The 14373-nt window shown below is 42.8% G+C and overlaps 1 protein-coding gene across 13 annotated transcripts in view; it reads left to right on the top strand.

Moving 5' to 3' along the window:
- Positions 1-14373, top strand: part of R3HDM2 (R3H domain containing 2) — a gene marked incomplete at its 5' end in the record, with an annotated part of 43191 nt that overhangs the window by 5359 nt on the left and 23459 nt on the right. For 4 of the 13 annotated variants that reach the window (XM_084255420.1, XM_084255414.1, XM_084255417.1 and 1 more), the window contains 8 exons: positions 2150-2236; positions 2966-3092; positions 3976-4054; positions 4724-4783; positions 5322-5462; positions 5880-5988; positions 8673-8768; positions 11662-11693. In XM_084255420.1, the coding sequence (XP_084111546.1) occupies positions 2150-2236; positions 2966-3092; positions 3976-4054; positions 4724-4783; positions 5322-5462; positions 5880-5988; positions 8673-8768; positions 11662-11693 (731 nt within the window). Of the gene's footprint in view, positions 1-2149; positions 2237-2965; positions 3093-3975; positions 4055-4723; positions 4784-5321; positions 5463-5879; positions 5989-8672; positions 8769-11661; positions 11694-11791; positions 11846-14373 lie in introns of all 13 variants that reach the window. The other 9 variants (XM_084255410.1, XM_084255418.1, XM_084255415.1 and 6 more) reach the window with 4 other exon arrangements.

Genomic DNA, 14373 nt, shown 5'->3' with positions numbered 1-14373 from the left:
GTCTTACTTATATTTCTTTTTTACCCCAAAATTTCTTTAAAATCAATCCTGCCCCATTAGTAGAAATGACTTAACATTTTTGGCCATTCTAAAAATAGAGACCTTTTTTATGTTTCACTTTTTTAGGTTGGGAGAGGGAGGAAAATTTTGTTTCTAATCATTATATGATAAAATTAGCACACCACAGATTATTTTAAGTAGTGTTATGAGGGAAGGCTATATGTGTTAGTGTGTGACAACTTTTTAATTAGCTGGGGGGACAGTCAAATATTAAACTTTTCTTGCAGTGGGGAGAATTGTCATCAGAAGTAATAAAGATGTCTTCCCCTTTCCTGAGGAATAATAATGACAGCTTTTAGGTGTGGCCTAGTCAGTTAGTGACTTGCATTTGAAGAAGGCCACATATATAAATTGACTCTGTGTCTTGCCTTATGTGACCTAATTCATAGTGATAGGTTTGATATGAAATTAAAAGCAGAAGGTGTTCACTACAACTTCATTTCATCCCAGACTTTTTAAGATAAATAAAACAACTGTCAATATTGTCAAAAAGACAATTGGGCCTCCCTGATAGCACAAGGGGTTAAGCACAGCACTGTGAAGCTGTCCGCAGCCTCTGTAGCACGAGTTCGCTCTCAGCCTGCCAGGGAGGTGACCCACATGGCGCAGCAGACCTCTCCTGTCTCCCCGCTGCTCCCCTCAGCAGTGTATTTCAGTCAGTCTGCCTGTTCTGCTCCCCACTCTGTCTCTGGTGAATCCTCTCACCCCCATACCTCTGGCCTATACCCCAGTTCTTGTATGCATAAATAAATAAATCTTTAAAAAAAAGACAATTAAAAATTGTCTCCATTTGGCAGAAGAAGAAATTTGGTCTTACAAAGATTGAGTTTGACAGAGGACATTCGTTAGTATATGGCAGAATTAGACTTGGAGTCAGTTCTTGAGACTTGCAAGTTCTTTTCACTATACTGCACTACCTAGAACACAGGTACTATGTGATTTGTATTCACTGTAAATCTTAATTTTATTGTAAGAACTTTCAGTAACTTTTTATAGTTAGATTGCTAATGAGTCATTCTACAAGTTTTGGACTTGGGGATCCCTGGAAGAGTAGTAATATACACTGTGAATTTCAGATCATTTTGTAATTCTGTAGATCACAGAAGTAAACCAAGTGAATTAGCTTTTTATCACATTAAGTCCCAAATGTTAGAAAGTTTTCCGTCTTTCTCTTTCCTCTTTTCTTTGACACTTCTTTCCTTTTTTCTTTGACACTAATCCCTCCAGGTTAGTGTCATTAAGCACTTATTGTCTACTGTACACTAGGCACTGGCTGTGATACATATGTTTATATACTTCTTATCGTCCGATTCGCACAACAGCCCTTTAAGTATTTTTATCCGAGTTTTATTGAGGAAAGACGTAGACCCAGAGAGGGCAGACAGGTCATTTGCTCAGGATCTCATCACTCATAAACAAAACCAGGAGTTGAAGGACTAGGACTTCTGGCTCTTTATTTCCATTGTGTTTCTACTTAGCTCTGCTGCTGTATATTTGTAGCAAACTTCTGAATCTGAAATGGAGAACTAAGCTAGAGAGAGAGGAAAGCTAAATGAAGTCATTTTCTTATCTGTTCTGTGTAGTTACTTTTTTGTTTGTTTGTTTGTTTTAAAGATTTATTTATTTATACAAGCACTGGGTACAGTCAGAAGCGCGGGAGGGTGAGAGAATTCACCAGAGCCAGAGCGGGGAGCAGAGCAGGCAGAAGGACCCAAGTACACTGCTGAGGGGAGCAGCGGGCGGCAGGAGAGGTCTGCGCGCCATGTGGGATCCTCCTCTGGCGGCCGGGGAGCAGCCGGGATCGAACCAGCGCTGCAGAGGCTGTGGGCAGCTTGGCAACCCAGCGCTCAACCGCTGCACCACTGGGGAGGCCCTGTTATTTCCGTTTTTATATGTCTGCTACTAAGCAGAAGAATTATTTTTGAACTAAATGAACTCACGAATAGACTTGTTGGGGCGGTGAGGGAGCAGGAAACCTATTTAAAAGCAGCAACTCACCGTCAGAGAGGGTGCCCTTCATTTAGCCAAATGCTTTCTGAATGTCCAACAAGGGAATATCTATGTGTATTTGCTTTTTTTTTTATTTCAGTCTAATTCCAAGCTGAAGTTGGTACGCAGCCTGGCAGTGTGCGAAGAGTCCTCAGCCCCATTTGCTGATGGACCACTAGAAACCCAGGTAGGTTCTTTATAATGTAACTTTTGAGCCTGACAGTTGTTTGGTAAATGGTAGTATAGCAACCACAGTATAAACACTAGTTTTGGAAATCAGGAGCTTCAGAACAAGTTGTTGCAATAAAGCAGGACTGGAAATATAGGTCCTCACACTTGGACCACCCAAGATGATGCATACAAGAACATCCCAGGACTGGGTCTTGTTTTTCCACCCACGCCTTTCCCCTCTAATGGTTAGAACCATTTTCATCCAATTCCTATGCCAGAACAGCCAGTGTAACTTGAACTCTCCATATAGCAGACTGTGATTATTGACAAAAATAGGATTGACTTTTACCCTTTTGGTACTATGAATGAGACCATCCAGTATTTTTCTTTTTCTTTCTGGCTTATTTCACTGATCAACAAGCAACTATAAACCAGAGACACACAGGAAGGGGGGGAGCGGCGATGGGGAGGAGGGAGTAGGATCAAAATAAGGGGGGTGGGAATTGTATGGGGACTATAACCAAGATGAAAATGCATACATTGTGCAAAAATGAAAAATTATGTAAAAAATATATAAAATTTAAAGAAACAAAAAACCAAAGGCTGACAGAATTTAGTTTTAAAAAAGTCCTCTTCTATAAGAGCATGCTGATGCCCCAACATTTGCCGCTTTGAGACTTCAAGGGAGCTGTAGGAGACTTTAAATCTTTGTTTCCCTTTGCTTATATTTTTCCCCTTTTCCAAGGATATAATTCAGTTGCATATCAGCTGCCCCTCTGACAAGGAGGAAGAGAAGTCCACGAAGGATGTCTCTGAAAAGGAAGACAAGGACAAAAATAAAGAAAAGGTTCCCAGGAAGATGCTGTCTAGAGGTGAGGACTTTCCCTCTCTCGCCTGTCCTCGGACCCCACTCTGCAGCTTCCTTTCCTTCCATTTTGAAACCTGGCATCTGCTACTTTTAGTGCCTTGACAGTGCAGCGTCCTGCTTAGGGAGGTTGCTAACAACCCGCGTGGTTACCTGGGGAGAGGCCAGCTAAGTGACCGTCTTTGCTACTGCATCCAGCCCTGCTTTTCCAGGGTAAAGAGAGCTGCTCCATCTGCCCTGGCCCAAAGGACATTGTAGTTGATTCTGATTTTATATGTGGCCTGGAATAAATAGTAACATGGGTCATTATTGGTAGCAGATTCTGCCAATCCCATTTATATGCTGGTCTTAAGACGCCTGAAGTAAATTTTTCTTTTTTTTTTTTAAATAATGCAGTTTTGTGTCTAATCATTACGCTCTCTTTGTATTTAAATTCTTGGGCTAGTAGAACAAAGGCACGGGTCATAAAGATGATAGCTGAGAGGAAAAAGAATACTTGAGATTAAAATTTTGAATTTACAAAGTGAATGATTTACATAATAATATTTGAGCATATATGCTGAGATTCTGGAAAATTCCTCACTGACTGCCCTTTCCTGGAATTTACTTTCCTTAATTAGAATAAAACCTGCGTTGTCAGTAAATTCTTATTAGTGATGAGATAGCTTTTCATTGTGATGCTAATTCAACACTGTGACCCTAGCATTATCATGGGGAGCTTGGGGGGCTGACAAATCAAGATCATTTTGATGTTCAAACTAAAACATCTGAAGTTTGATTCTGTTTTCCTGTTTTCATCTCTCCTGAGCAGGTTGTTGGCTTCTGCTTGGGATCAGATATCATACAACACTTTCATTTATTTTAAATTTCTTTTATTGTGGTGGTTCTAGACTCCAGCCAAGAATACACAGACTCCACTGGAATAGACCTACACGAGTTTCTTGTAAATACACTGAAAAAGAATCCAAGGTAATAATATGAGTTTATGGAAGGGGGGAAGGGGCCCAGGAGTCAGCAGGATACCCAAGAGGCTGGTAGTTTCTGTTATTAGAATCTGGAATACCACCACCATGGTGGCTGGTCCACACCACCATTTCCCTCCAATGAAATCTTATATTCTGTGAGGGATTTTGAATGCTCTCATATTGAGCTTTTGCTTTTAGAAGAGATGAGAAAAATTCTGTGGACAAAGAATGCACAGGTAGATACGAAGGCATGGGAGTGCAATTAAAAAGCGCAGAAGAAAAAGTAATTGCTTGGTACATGAGCTAAATCATAATGATTTAAAAATTCTATATGTAGCCAGATGGAATATAGAATAATGATTAGATTTACAAGTATGATATATGTTTCTGTGAATATGATTGCCAGCAGAAATAGGTTTCAGATATGAAAGCAAAGTACGTGATTAGGTAGACCTGCAAAAATATATATTTGTCTGATTTTCGTTTTTAAAATAACATAGCACAGGCCAGTGGGGCTCCACAACCTCAGCATTTTTAGTCCATTATCGGGCTTTGGGTCCCTCCCTCTAGCTTCAGTAGTGAGTAGATTGTGTTTTCTACCCTCATTTTTCTATGTCTGCGGGAGGGCTACTTTTGTTTTTGTTTTTGTTTTCTTTTAATCTTTTCTAAACAGGGACAGAATGATGCTGCTAAAATTAGAACAGGAGATTCTGGAATTTATTAATGACAACAAGTAAGTTACTTGAATGAAATACATAGGTGGGAGGGGGCACTAGAAAGAAATTTAGGTACAATTTTAGTATATCCTTCCATCTTTCCTTTAAAGTCTGAATTTTGAGGTAATTACTCACTGGCAACCAAAAGGAGTTGGGAAAAGTAATCAGAGTGGATGAAAAATTGTATGTTTGAAAAACAAGTGAGGTTTTCATCCTATAAGCTTGAGTTGCAAAGAAATATATTTTTTCAGCAGCTCAACCTTGTCCCATATTTCATTGTTCTTAAATGTCTCCCTTTTTCCTGGTAGAATGTCATGTAGATGGGTGACATCTAGGGCAGCCAGTAGTCCAGAGTGCTCCGTGAAATACTATAGATGAAGAAACTGACAGAACCTTTTTGGTTCCCATTGAGTAAATCTCTATCTTCCTTATAAGGAATTTATTTCTCCTAAGAAATCCCCCCACTTTAGACAGTTACAAAAAAAAAAATTACACTTGACTGTTACTCCTATTGTTTGTCTTATTTCACTTTTTCCCCCTGGGGTTTTCTTCTAGTAACCAGTTCAAGAAGTTCCCTCAGATGACCTCATATCACCGGATGCTATTACATCGGGTAGCTGCCTATTTTGGGATGGACCACAATGTTGATCAAACTGGAAAAGCTGTCATCATCAACAAAACCAGTAACACAAGAATGTAAGGGAGGAAACCCCAGATGGAGAAGCTCCTGGGGTAGCTTTTGGGTGAAAGAGGAAATTGCAGGTTCACAATGTCTCTTCTGGGGAGGTGGACAATGTAGGGGGTCATATTATCAATTCCTGCTATTTGTGGTGCCTTGTAGAGAGATTTTAGAGTCACTGGTGTGTCATTAAGAACAGTCATGGCCTCTCTTCACCTATCGAACAGGTACAACTTTGGAGGAAGATAAGTTAGGGATGTAGAAAGAACAGACCCTGAGGATTTTATTAAAACATTCGTGTGAGGTTTTGGATATCTGACTCCAAAAACCTTGAGTGGGAGTTGTGGAAATGAAGAGAGTTGTACTAGAAGCTCTGCTTCCTAACAAAAGGATCTTATTCCTCCCTTCCTTCCACATTTCTCTCCCAATTCCAGCCCTGAACAGAGGTTCTCAGAACATATAAAGGATGAGAAGAATACAGAATTCCAACAGAGATTTATCCTCAAGAGGGATGATGCCAGTATGGACCGAGATGATAATCAGGTGAAGAACGGAAAGGGGTGGGTGTTTAGAGAGAGACTGCAGTAAGAGAAACTGGGAGGGGAGACTTTTTGTGGGATAGAGGAAATTTGAAATATATTAGAATGGAAAAATGTAATGAGCTATACTGAGTTGACGTTGGCTTAATTGAAGACTGACTACACTGTTGAGCTGAATGCCACCTTCTTAGCCCAGAGAGACATGGTGCTGAGGTTTGCTGGGTTTTCTCATTTGGCCTGAAACTCTCAGGTTCTGCCACTGATTCCTAACTCCCTGTCATTTTGGGGCAAAACCAGGTCCCTCTCTGCCTCAGCCTTGATTCAGCTGATGATTCATTCTTTTTTCTTTAACAGTTAGGGATTTCTTTGGGTACCACAAAAGCCACTTAATCCCATTTCCACTCTTACTCCAGCTTAGCGCCAGTCTTGAATTGGCAAAGTTGTGATCTAATTTACCCAATTATAAAGGTGTTTCTTACCCCTTTCTACGACTCAGTCTTTATCTTTTCCCAACTCCTTCTACCAAGGTGAGTGGGTTAATTTGACTTTTATGCTGGGAACCTCGGGCAGTAGCCCTTTTTTATTCACTCCACTGGGAATAAGAAGTGAAGACCTATCAGATCTCTTCAGTTATGGGCCTGGCTGATGCCTTATTTCTAGCCCGCCCTTGAAGAGTTAGTTTTAGTAGTCACACTACAGGGCTTACATCCAGCCTGCTTCTACTTGGTCTCCAAAGGCAGTTAGTTGGAGAACCAGGATTAGTGTTTGAAGAGCATGGTTGGATAGAGCCAATATGAGTCTTGCTAATTAATGATAACTATAACAATACCTTAACTAGAGTAAAATGAGTTTCCTTGGGATATTGTATGGTCTTGAGATTAGGACTTTTCCTGCTTGTATTTGAGGGAATCCTCTTGAGAAAAGTGTCATTATCTATCGTGGACAAACACGCTGGGTCTGATTGAAAAGAATGAAACATACAAAGTGACAAAATTTGAAAAACAAGAAAGAGCCTTTCCATCCTGATGCCCTTCTCTGCGTTTTTCCCAAACCTTGTTCCTGTGGATCAGGAATTATTCAGGCCTACAGGCATATTGGGGCGGAGTAGAATCTGTCTCTGTTGTGAACTTTCCATCTCTCACCTTCCAGGCTTAACCCATAGTAGGGTATATGCACTATGCATTTTGTGATACTACTCATGAAAACAGAAATTGTTATTTTAGAGTGTTTCCCATGAACTAGACTCCATCCAAACACAATATATACACTCTCTGTTTTAATCCTCTCTACAACCCAGTGTGAATGGGAGCTGTTAGCCCACTTTAAATATAAGAAAACTGAGGCTGAGAGATGTTAAGCTACCTGCCTGAAGTCACATCACAAAAAGATGACAGCGCTGAGATTTTGCCTGACCTCAAGTGCGTGACATGCTTTCCAACCCCCCACCCCACCAGTGCTGGCTTGCCAGTGCTGGGGCTGAGGACATGTAGCACGGGAGGTCCTGTGTCTTCTTGGAAAGAGATTTGTAAAAGGACAGTAGAATTTACTAGTGAGAACTAAATCTAGTCAGAGTTGATCTTGCTGAGGTGCTGCCTCCCTAGCTCTAGAAACTGGTGAAGATCAGGAAGATCAGCGTAGAACAGCAGGGTTTTGGTTGCTTCACCTGAAGCTTTCAAAGCCTCTGGATTGAAGGTCAGAACCTTTTATAGCCTTTTGACAGTGATTTGATAGATTATCTCCCTCATAGCTCTTTGCCTTCAAGAGCAGCGTGGAACGGACACTCGCCAGGACAGTGCTCACAGCCCACAGGCTTAGAAAAGGGTCAGAATGAAGGGCTGGTGGCGGGCTCGCCCAAGCTGCTCACTGCCCAGCCACCCCTTCTCGTCACCTCGCTGCGTTTTCCAGAGAATGTGAAGTTCTCTGTTCTCCGATTCCTCTTCCCTCTGTCACGCTCCTCCCTCCTCCCACCATGCCTTACTTGTGTGTTCTGTCCTCTGTCCCTCCTCCTTTCTATACTCTTCTCCTTTTCTCCCTTCCTCTGTGTTCTGTTCTCCTCTTTATTTCTGTAACTTCTCTCTCTCTCCCTCCCTCTAGTGACTATAATTAAGATGATTTAAAAAAAAATGCTTGAGCTTCGAGTTTAGCTTCGCCCTTGGGATTTTGTTTCCAAGGCCCTCTTCGCTGAGCTGTGTGAGACTCGGGTCTTCGGGCCACGGCATTAGTGAACTAAAAGAAGGGACACTGTCAAGAGCTAGTTCTCTAAAGCTCTTTTCTACATTTTGCTGTACTAAATTCCCATTTCTCTCCCCATCTAACTTCCACTTACGCCTTGCTTTCCCTCCAAGTAATGTTTATTCCCTGAGCTAGTCTCTTGAGCCTTACTGACTGGAGTACTTGATCACTACAGGAAAGCTCCCCACTCCTTGTAAATAGTAGCTGTTCTTGATACTCTGGGGGATGGGGGGAGATGGAGAGGCCCCGACCATCCAGAGACGCTGCTCTCCCAAGCTGCATGGTCAGACGGACCCCGTGAGGCCTGTCCAGCACTGGGGATTTTCTTTTTTTTTTTTTTTCCATTTTTTTTTTGATGGCAACTATAAACTCTCCCGGTTTCTCTTCCTTGCTGGTGTGCAGTGAGCTTGCAGTACGAGGAGAACTTAACTAGCTTAATTCTGCTCATCGATCTAGATCAGAGTTCCATTGCAGGATGGAAGGAGGAGCAAGTCAATAGAAGAGAGAGAGGAGGAATATCAAAGGGCCCGAGAGAGAATATTTGCCCGAGAGGTAAGTGTAGCTTCCGAGAGTTGTCAGCCCATAGCTTGTAGCTCATAATCTTTGGAACTGTGAATGGAATGAACCCTCCATAAATGTTTTGTTGTGTTTTGTTTTTGTTTTTTAACCAATATCAGCCAGCCCCATATTTGATCTCTGAAATTAAATGTGGCCTCTTGGAAAGCTGCAGATGTTTATTTGTATTATTTTAAATGCGTCTGCCATCTGGCATTCAGAGAGAACAAGTGGAATGGCTGAAATTGGTAAATATAATTAGACTGAACTTAGAAATCATTTTGGCAGGGCTTTTGATGCAAGGGCCCTAAATCTTGCCTGTCAAACCCTCTTCTCGCTTACCCTTTCTCACTTCCACTGTCTGCTATAGGCAACTTTGCTTCTGTGTGGAAGAGTAGTGTCCGCACAGCCTATGTATTCATCTTGTTTGGCAAGCCTCGTTTTTAGTATATGTTGGCGATTGTTAGAGCACAGATCTGGCATCCATTCTCCGAGCGCCACATTCCACATGCACAGAGGGTGCCATCTACCATTCCCTCCAGTCTCTCCCTTACAGGAAGTGTCTTTCTTCCTATATTCCTTACCTTGCTTCTGAGAACAGGACTGACTCCATGGGCCAAGAGATAACATGAATCATTTAGGCAGCTTTACTCTTAAGAACTGTGGGCCATATCAGATGCCCTTGTATCAGGTGCCCCTGTATTGGTTGGCCTTTGTTTACCAGACTGCTGAGAGAAGTATAGAGGGATTTCAGGAAAGGCTTTGGATAGACAGGAGAGGCGCTAACTTCTGGAAAATGTGGTAGACAGACAGTAGCACCATCCCAGGTCAAATTAACAACAAAGGAGGAAGAGCCAACCTCCCTTCATTGTCAAAAGATGGCCACTGCTAATCAGCATGCATTGGTGGACCTCACGCCTCGCATTTCCTGACTTTCCCCTCCCTCAGCAAGACCAAAAAATACACATCTTTTCTCACCACCTAGCTCTGACAAACATTGTCTCTAGCTACAAGAAAACTGAATTCCTCCATGAACTTGTTCCATTGTCTCTGGAGACCCAAGCGCTCCAAGGATCCTCACTGAGGACAGATACACAGCAAATCTTCTAGCCCAAAGTTCAAGGAGAAGGAATTGTCTTACCTTCTCTTATACAGACTTCCACTCTGAGTCAGAAAAATCCGTCCTCCAAATTATCCAGCCACACCCCCAAGAGGGTTCTCCACCTTTACCTGCAAATCACTTGGGTAGAGTGAGAGGAGAGTTGTTTGTACATGCCTGTGGCCAGGGACAGCCCTAAAGTGTGGACAGTGCAGGTTGGTGGGTGATAGCAGCAGACATTTAATAGTGCTTACTCTCTTCCAGACACTGCTTTTAGCACTTTAATTTATGTTAGCACTGTAATTTATGTAATCCTCACCCTACATCTAGGAGGTAGGTTACATTATTTACCTAATTTTATAAGTGAGAAACTGAGGCATAGAGAGATTAAGTAGCCATCTAAGATCACACTACTAGTCAGGGAAGAGATGATATTTTAATTCAGGCAGAGACCGTGCCTTAACTCCCAAAGTAGACAACCCCGGAATAGCTAAATCTGCTCTTGGCACTTTAGATTAAGAAGCACCAGTGACATCATTGGCAGCTATCTGGGGTGTGCGCCTCTGTGTCACTGGCACATGGACTATGACTGTCCCAAAAAGCCAGCCTTTAACAAAGCCACACATATTCTTAAAGTACAAGCAACTTTTAATAGGGCATTGGACTAATTAACAGCACTGGGATATATATAACTACGACCGTAACAAAATTAAAGTTAGCTCTTCTCTCGAGCTTTTTCCTGATTTCTAGTCTCTCAAGCCTCTACTAAAAGTTGTGTTCTTTGTGAAATCCTTGTGGATTTATCACTTCCATTTCAGCATGTCCTAACTCTTGCTGTGATAGAGGTATCAGGAATCCCTGATGGTCTGGACCAGAAAAATCCCAAAGTCCACCATACTCCAAAGATTCCTGGGTGGGATCAATCAAAGCCAATGACAGAGAACAAGAGTGGTGTGGTAGCGGGGTTGGAGGAGCGGGAGAGGCAGGCAAAAAGAAAGGGAAGTGGCAAGAAGGGTGTTTGGATGGAAATGCTGCTGCTGCAGCCTCTGGAGCCGGAGCCGGGTCTGGGAAAGCTGCCCGACAGGCTCTGCTCTGCGCGGCGCCCGCTCTGCCCGGCAGCTGGACACTCGGTGCCTTCCTTCCGAGGCATGGGAGTCCGCCTTAATGCTCGCTTCACTCAGCTCAGTGGCTTTGTCAAGAAATGATCCCTAAAAGGAACGTATCAGGCCTTCGATTTTTTTTCTTGGCTCTGGAAAATACCTGCTTCCCCAGTTTCTTACTCTCCTTGACTCTCAGGTCAAAATGTCTTTCATTGTGGCCTGTGTGGAAGACAGAAATGAATAGTCATTGAGGCTGATTTACTAAAAAAAAAAGCTAATTTTCTTTCTCTTGTCTCCCTTTTCCCTGCCTGCGAACATACTCTTTAGGACCAAGCACATCAGTTGTTATGCTCAACTTAGCTCTAGAGAGAATAAATTTAGAACTGAAAAGGGAACCATAGCTTGGTTAATACTTTCTTCTTTCTCCTTTCCGTACTCCTGCCTTTCTTTATCAACCTCTCTTTTTAAACATTCTATGGGAAGGCTCAAAAAGCCAAGTGCTTTTTCCCATTAAAGGTGAGAAGTCAGGTGGGTGTGTGGGTGTGGGTCATCCTGTCCCTGTTCCTTCTCTCCCTGTTGGGGGGTGAGCTTGGTTTGAGGACTTGGGTATTCATAGCATCATGGACACCCTTTTCGGTTATGCCATGCTGTTTTCTTATAAGTTATTTTCCGTTTTCTCCCCCTCACCTAGACTGGCCAGAACGGATATCTAAATGACATCAGGTTAGTACCACTTAGCATGTTCCCTGCTTCTCATTGAGCTTTGTCAGTGAGGTTAATATAATCCTGTAATGATGCTTTTCTTTGATGTTAACCAACAGACTCTCCAAAGAAGCCTTTTCTTCTAGCTCTCACAAGAGAAGGCAGATTTTTAGGTACTTCTGTGTGATCTCTATTTCTTGGGGGTTTTTTGTTTGTTTTTTTCAGTTTTATTTTGTTTTGCTGTAATCTTTTCAGCGGAGTGAGTTTGCTCCATGCATGGCTGCTTGTGGAATAATTCAATTTGTGTTTTTTGTAACATTGGATATTTTTCCCCATGAAAAAAATGGCTTCTGCGCAATTGTTTTATTTTTATTGTTGCTGACTTCAAGTTAAGTCCTGGGTAGGTGGTAAAGGGGCCCAAATAGGTATATCTGGGATAGGTACTGGTTCCTCCCAGAAGTTTGCTGGAACTGGGCACTTGGGGAGGATTTGAACATTTATTACGGTAGAAGAATGGATATTTTCTAGCTATCTTTACTTCACCGATGGAAAGAATGGAAGAGCTTATCCCTAACCCAGCATAGGAAATATTTTGTATCTCTAAGAACGACTCCATAGATGTACAGATATACATGCAAACACCCCGTCTGTGTAGTTTTCTCTTTGGTCACTCTCTGCCTTAGAAGGCTCTTAGAACATGCCCTTTATGTGGCTGTCCAGTGACTTGCTCTTAATGTTGGTGAAAACTGATGTACTAGCTTCTCCCATGCCTGGTTCCACAAAGCAGTCATGGGCATCTCCTGTCCATTTCAGTCCCTCAGTCCCAGCCCAGAGGATTACACAAGGTGATGGGAAGAAAAGCACTACTCTAGGGTACCGTCCCTGCACCACCTCACTTAAAATAGACTCTTCCCAGTGCCCCAACAGCAAACTATAGAGGACAGAGAACCTGACCATTCAGTACTGAGACCCCCATCTGACCCTCTCCCACGGGCTTCTCTCTGTGAACCCTAAACTGGATAGGCAGTGGCTGACTCACATTAATGAGGGTTCTCACTCCCAGTAGTTTAGTTGCCCTCCTCTGTTGTCCTTTCCAAAACTTAGTCAACTCGTGTGAAAATTAGGACTGAGCTTTCCCTTTCTTGGGATACAGCATTTAGCTCCCTCTCCATATCTCCAAACTCTTTGTCCTAGACCATCCACCCTGACGCCCGGTTGAAAGGCCTGCGCAGAGAGGGCTCTGCGTCCTTGGTGGTGGCCAAGATAGATAGAGGTCCCCCTTGGGGGGGGAAATCCTGGCCCATAAGGGTCGTAATTATTCCAGAATATCTATAATAAATAGAAGCTTTAGGTTAACTCTGTTTTAGGTTCACTCTCTGTGAATTAACACACAGTGCTTCGTGGTTGCCCAGTTCACTGTCTGATTCAGTTCTCAAGTGCTGATTGGGTAAGCTGATTTACATGTAAGAAAACAGAAGCAGAGGGATTCAGTGGCTAGGCCAGGTTCACATGGCTATTAGTGGCAAGATTGGAACAGACTCTGTCCAGTGCTCTTTCCACCATATCACACCATTACCCCTTCTCTGAGTAGTGTTCCGCACAGGGCCCTCGTTTACACTCACTGCTAAGAACAATGCCCTAATAGTGTGGCGAAGCTTCAGGCTAAATCAGAATGTGCAGATGACAGCTGACAGGAGCCGGCGAGCAGGTGCAGCACTCTCCTGTCCAGAACGCCTTTTAAGCTGCTGCTTTCCAAACTGAGTTTTGATTCAAGGTCTGTGTCATCTAAAATGCAGCTTCATGGACTCCTAAGTGGGCGCTAGTGTTTGGGTGCTAGTCCAGAGCTCCAGTGATTAGATGCTGATCTTCTCAAACTACTTTATATCTTTCCTCCTAAGTGTGTGAAACAAATACCAGTACATCTGATTCCATCATCCACATTGGCATGACTGTGGCAACTTCCTAATTCTTTGGAAGGTTCTACTGCACTGAAAAAAAAGCCACAATAAAGCTTACTAATATTTATTGCCATTTCTTCTATGGTCCTATCTACCCATTCCCTAGACCCAATAAACTCAGCTTTTTACTAGCACTGCATCTACTAAGTCAGTAAAAACTAAGTCAGTTCTGATCTCACAGGGCTGAGGTTTGCATGCTCTCTGTCCTCCCCTCGCTCTCCAGCATGCACCCAACCCCGTGCTCAAAATCAAGGCTGCTAACTTTCCCCACTTACCTTATTTTTAATGACGCAGAAGGACATGGCTAGAGATTGGGCGTGTAGAAAAGGAAATCTGATCTCTTTCCTGGCCACGACGCCACTTAAATTCTCTAACTCAGGGGTATGGTGTATTCAGTACCGGGTTAGTCAGGGTCATCAGACAGTCCACATTGTGAGCACTTGGTCACCGCTGTCCTGGGGGAACTGGATGGTTATAGAAGTACTGTCACTTTGGCAAAGCTTCCTGGGAGTGTTTGGTTTAAATTTGACTCATTCATTGTCTGCCTCATGTAGAGAAAGAAAATAAATGGCAGAATTGTCCTAATAGCTAGCTAGTATGGTGGTTGATTCGGTGTAAAATACCGTTAGGATTTATCTTGCAAAATTCACACTCTCTGTCTAATGAGCAGCCTCATCCATTGCCATTGCTGTATCCCCACATGCCCACACATCTTTATTGGATCCTCTCCATAGGCTTGCCTT

This window comes from Talpa europaea, assembly GCF_964194135.1.
Source record: "Talpa europaea genome assembly, chromosome: 15".
Lineage (NCBI taxonomy): Eukaryota > Metazoa > Chordata > Mammalia > Eulipotyphla > Talpidae > Talpa > Talpa europaea.
The sequence above is the reverse complement of the archived record's forward strand: the minus strand, read 5'-3'. Positions and strand labels throughout refer to the sequence as shown.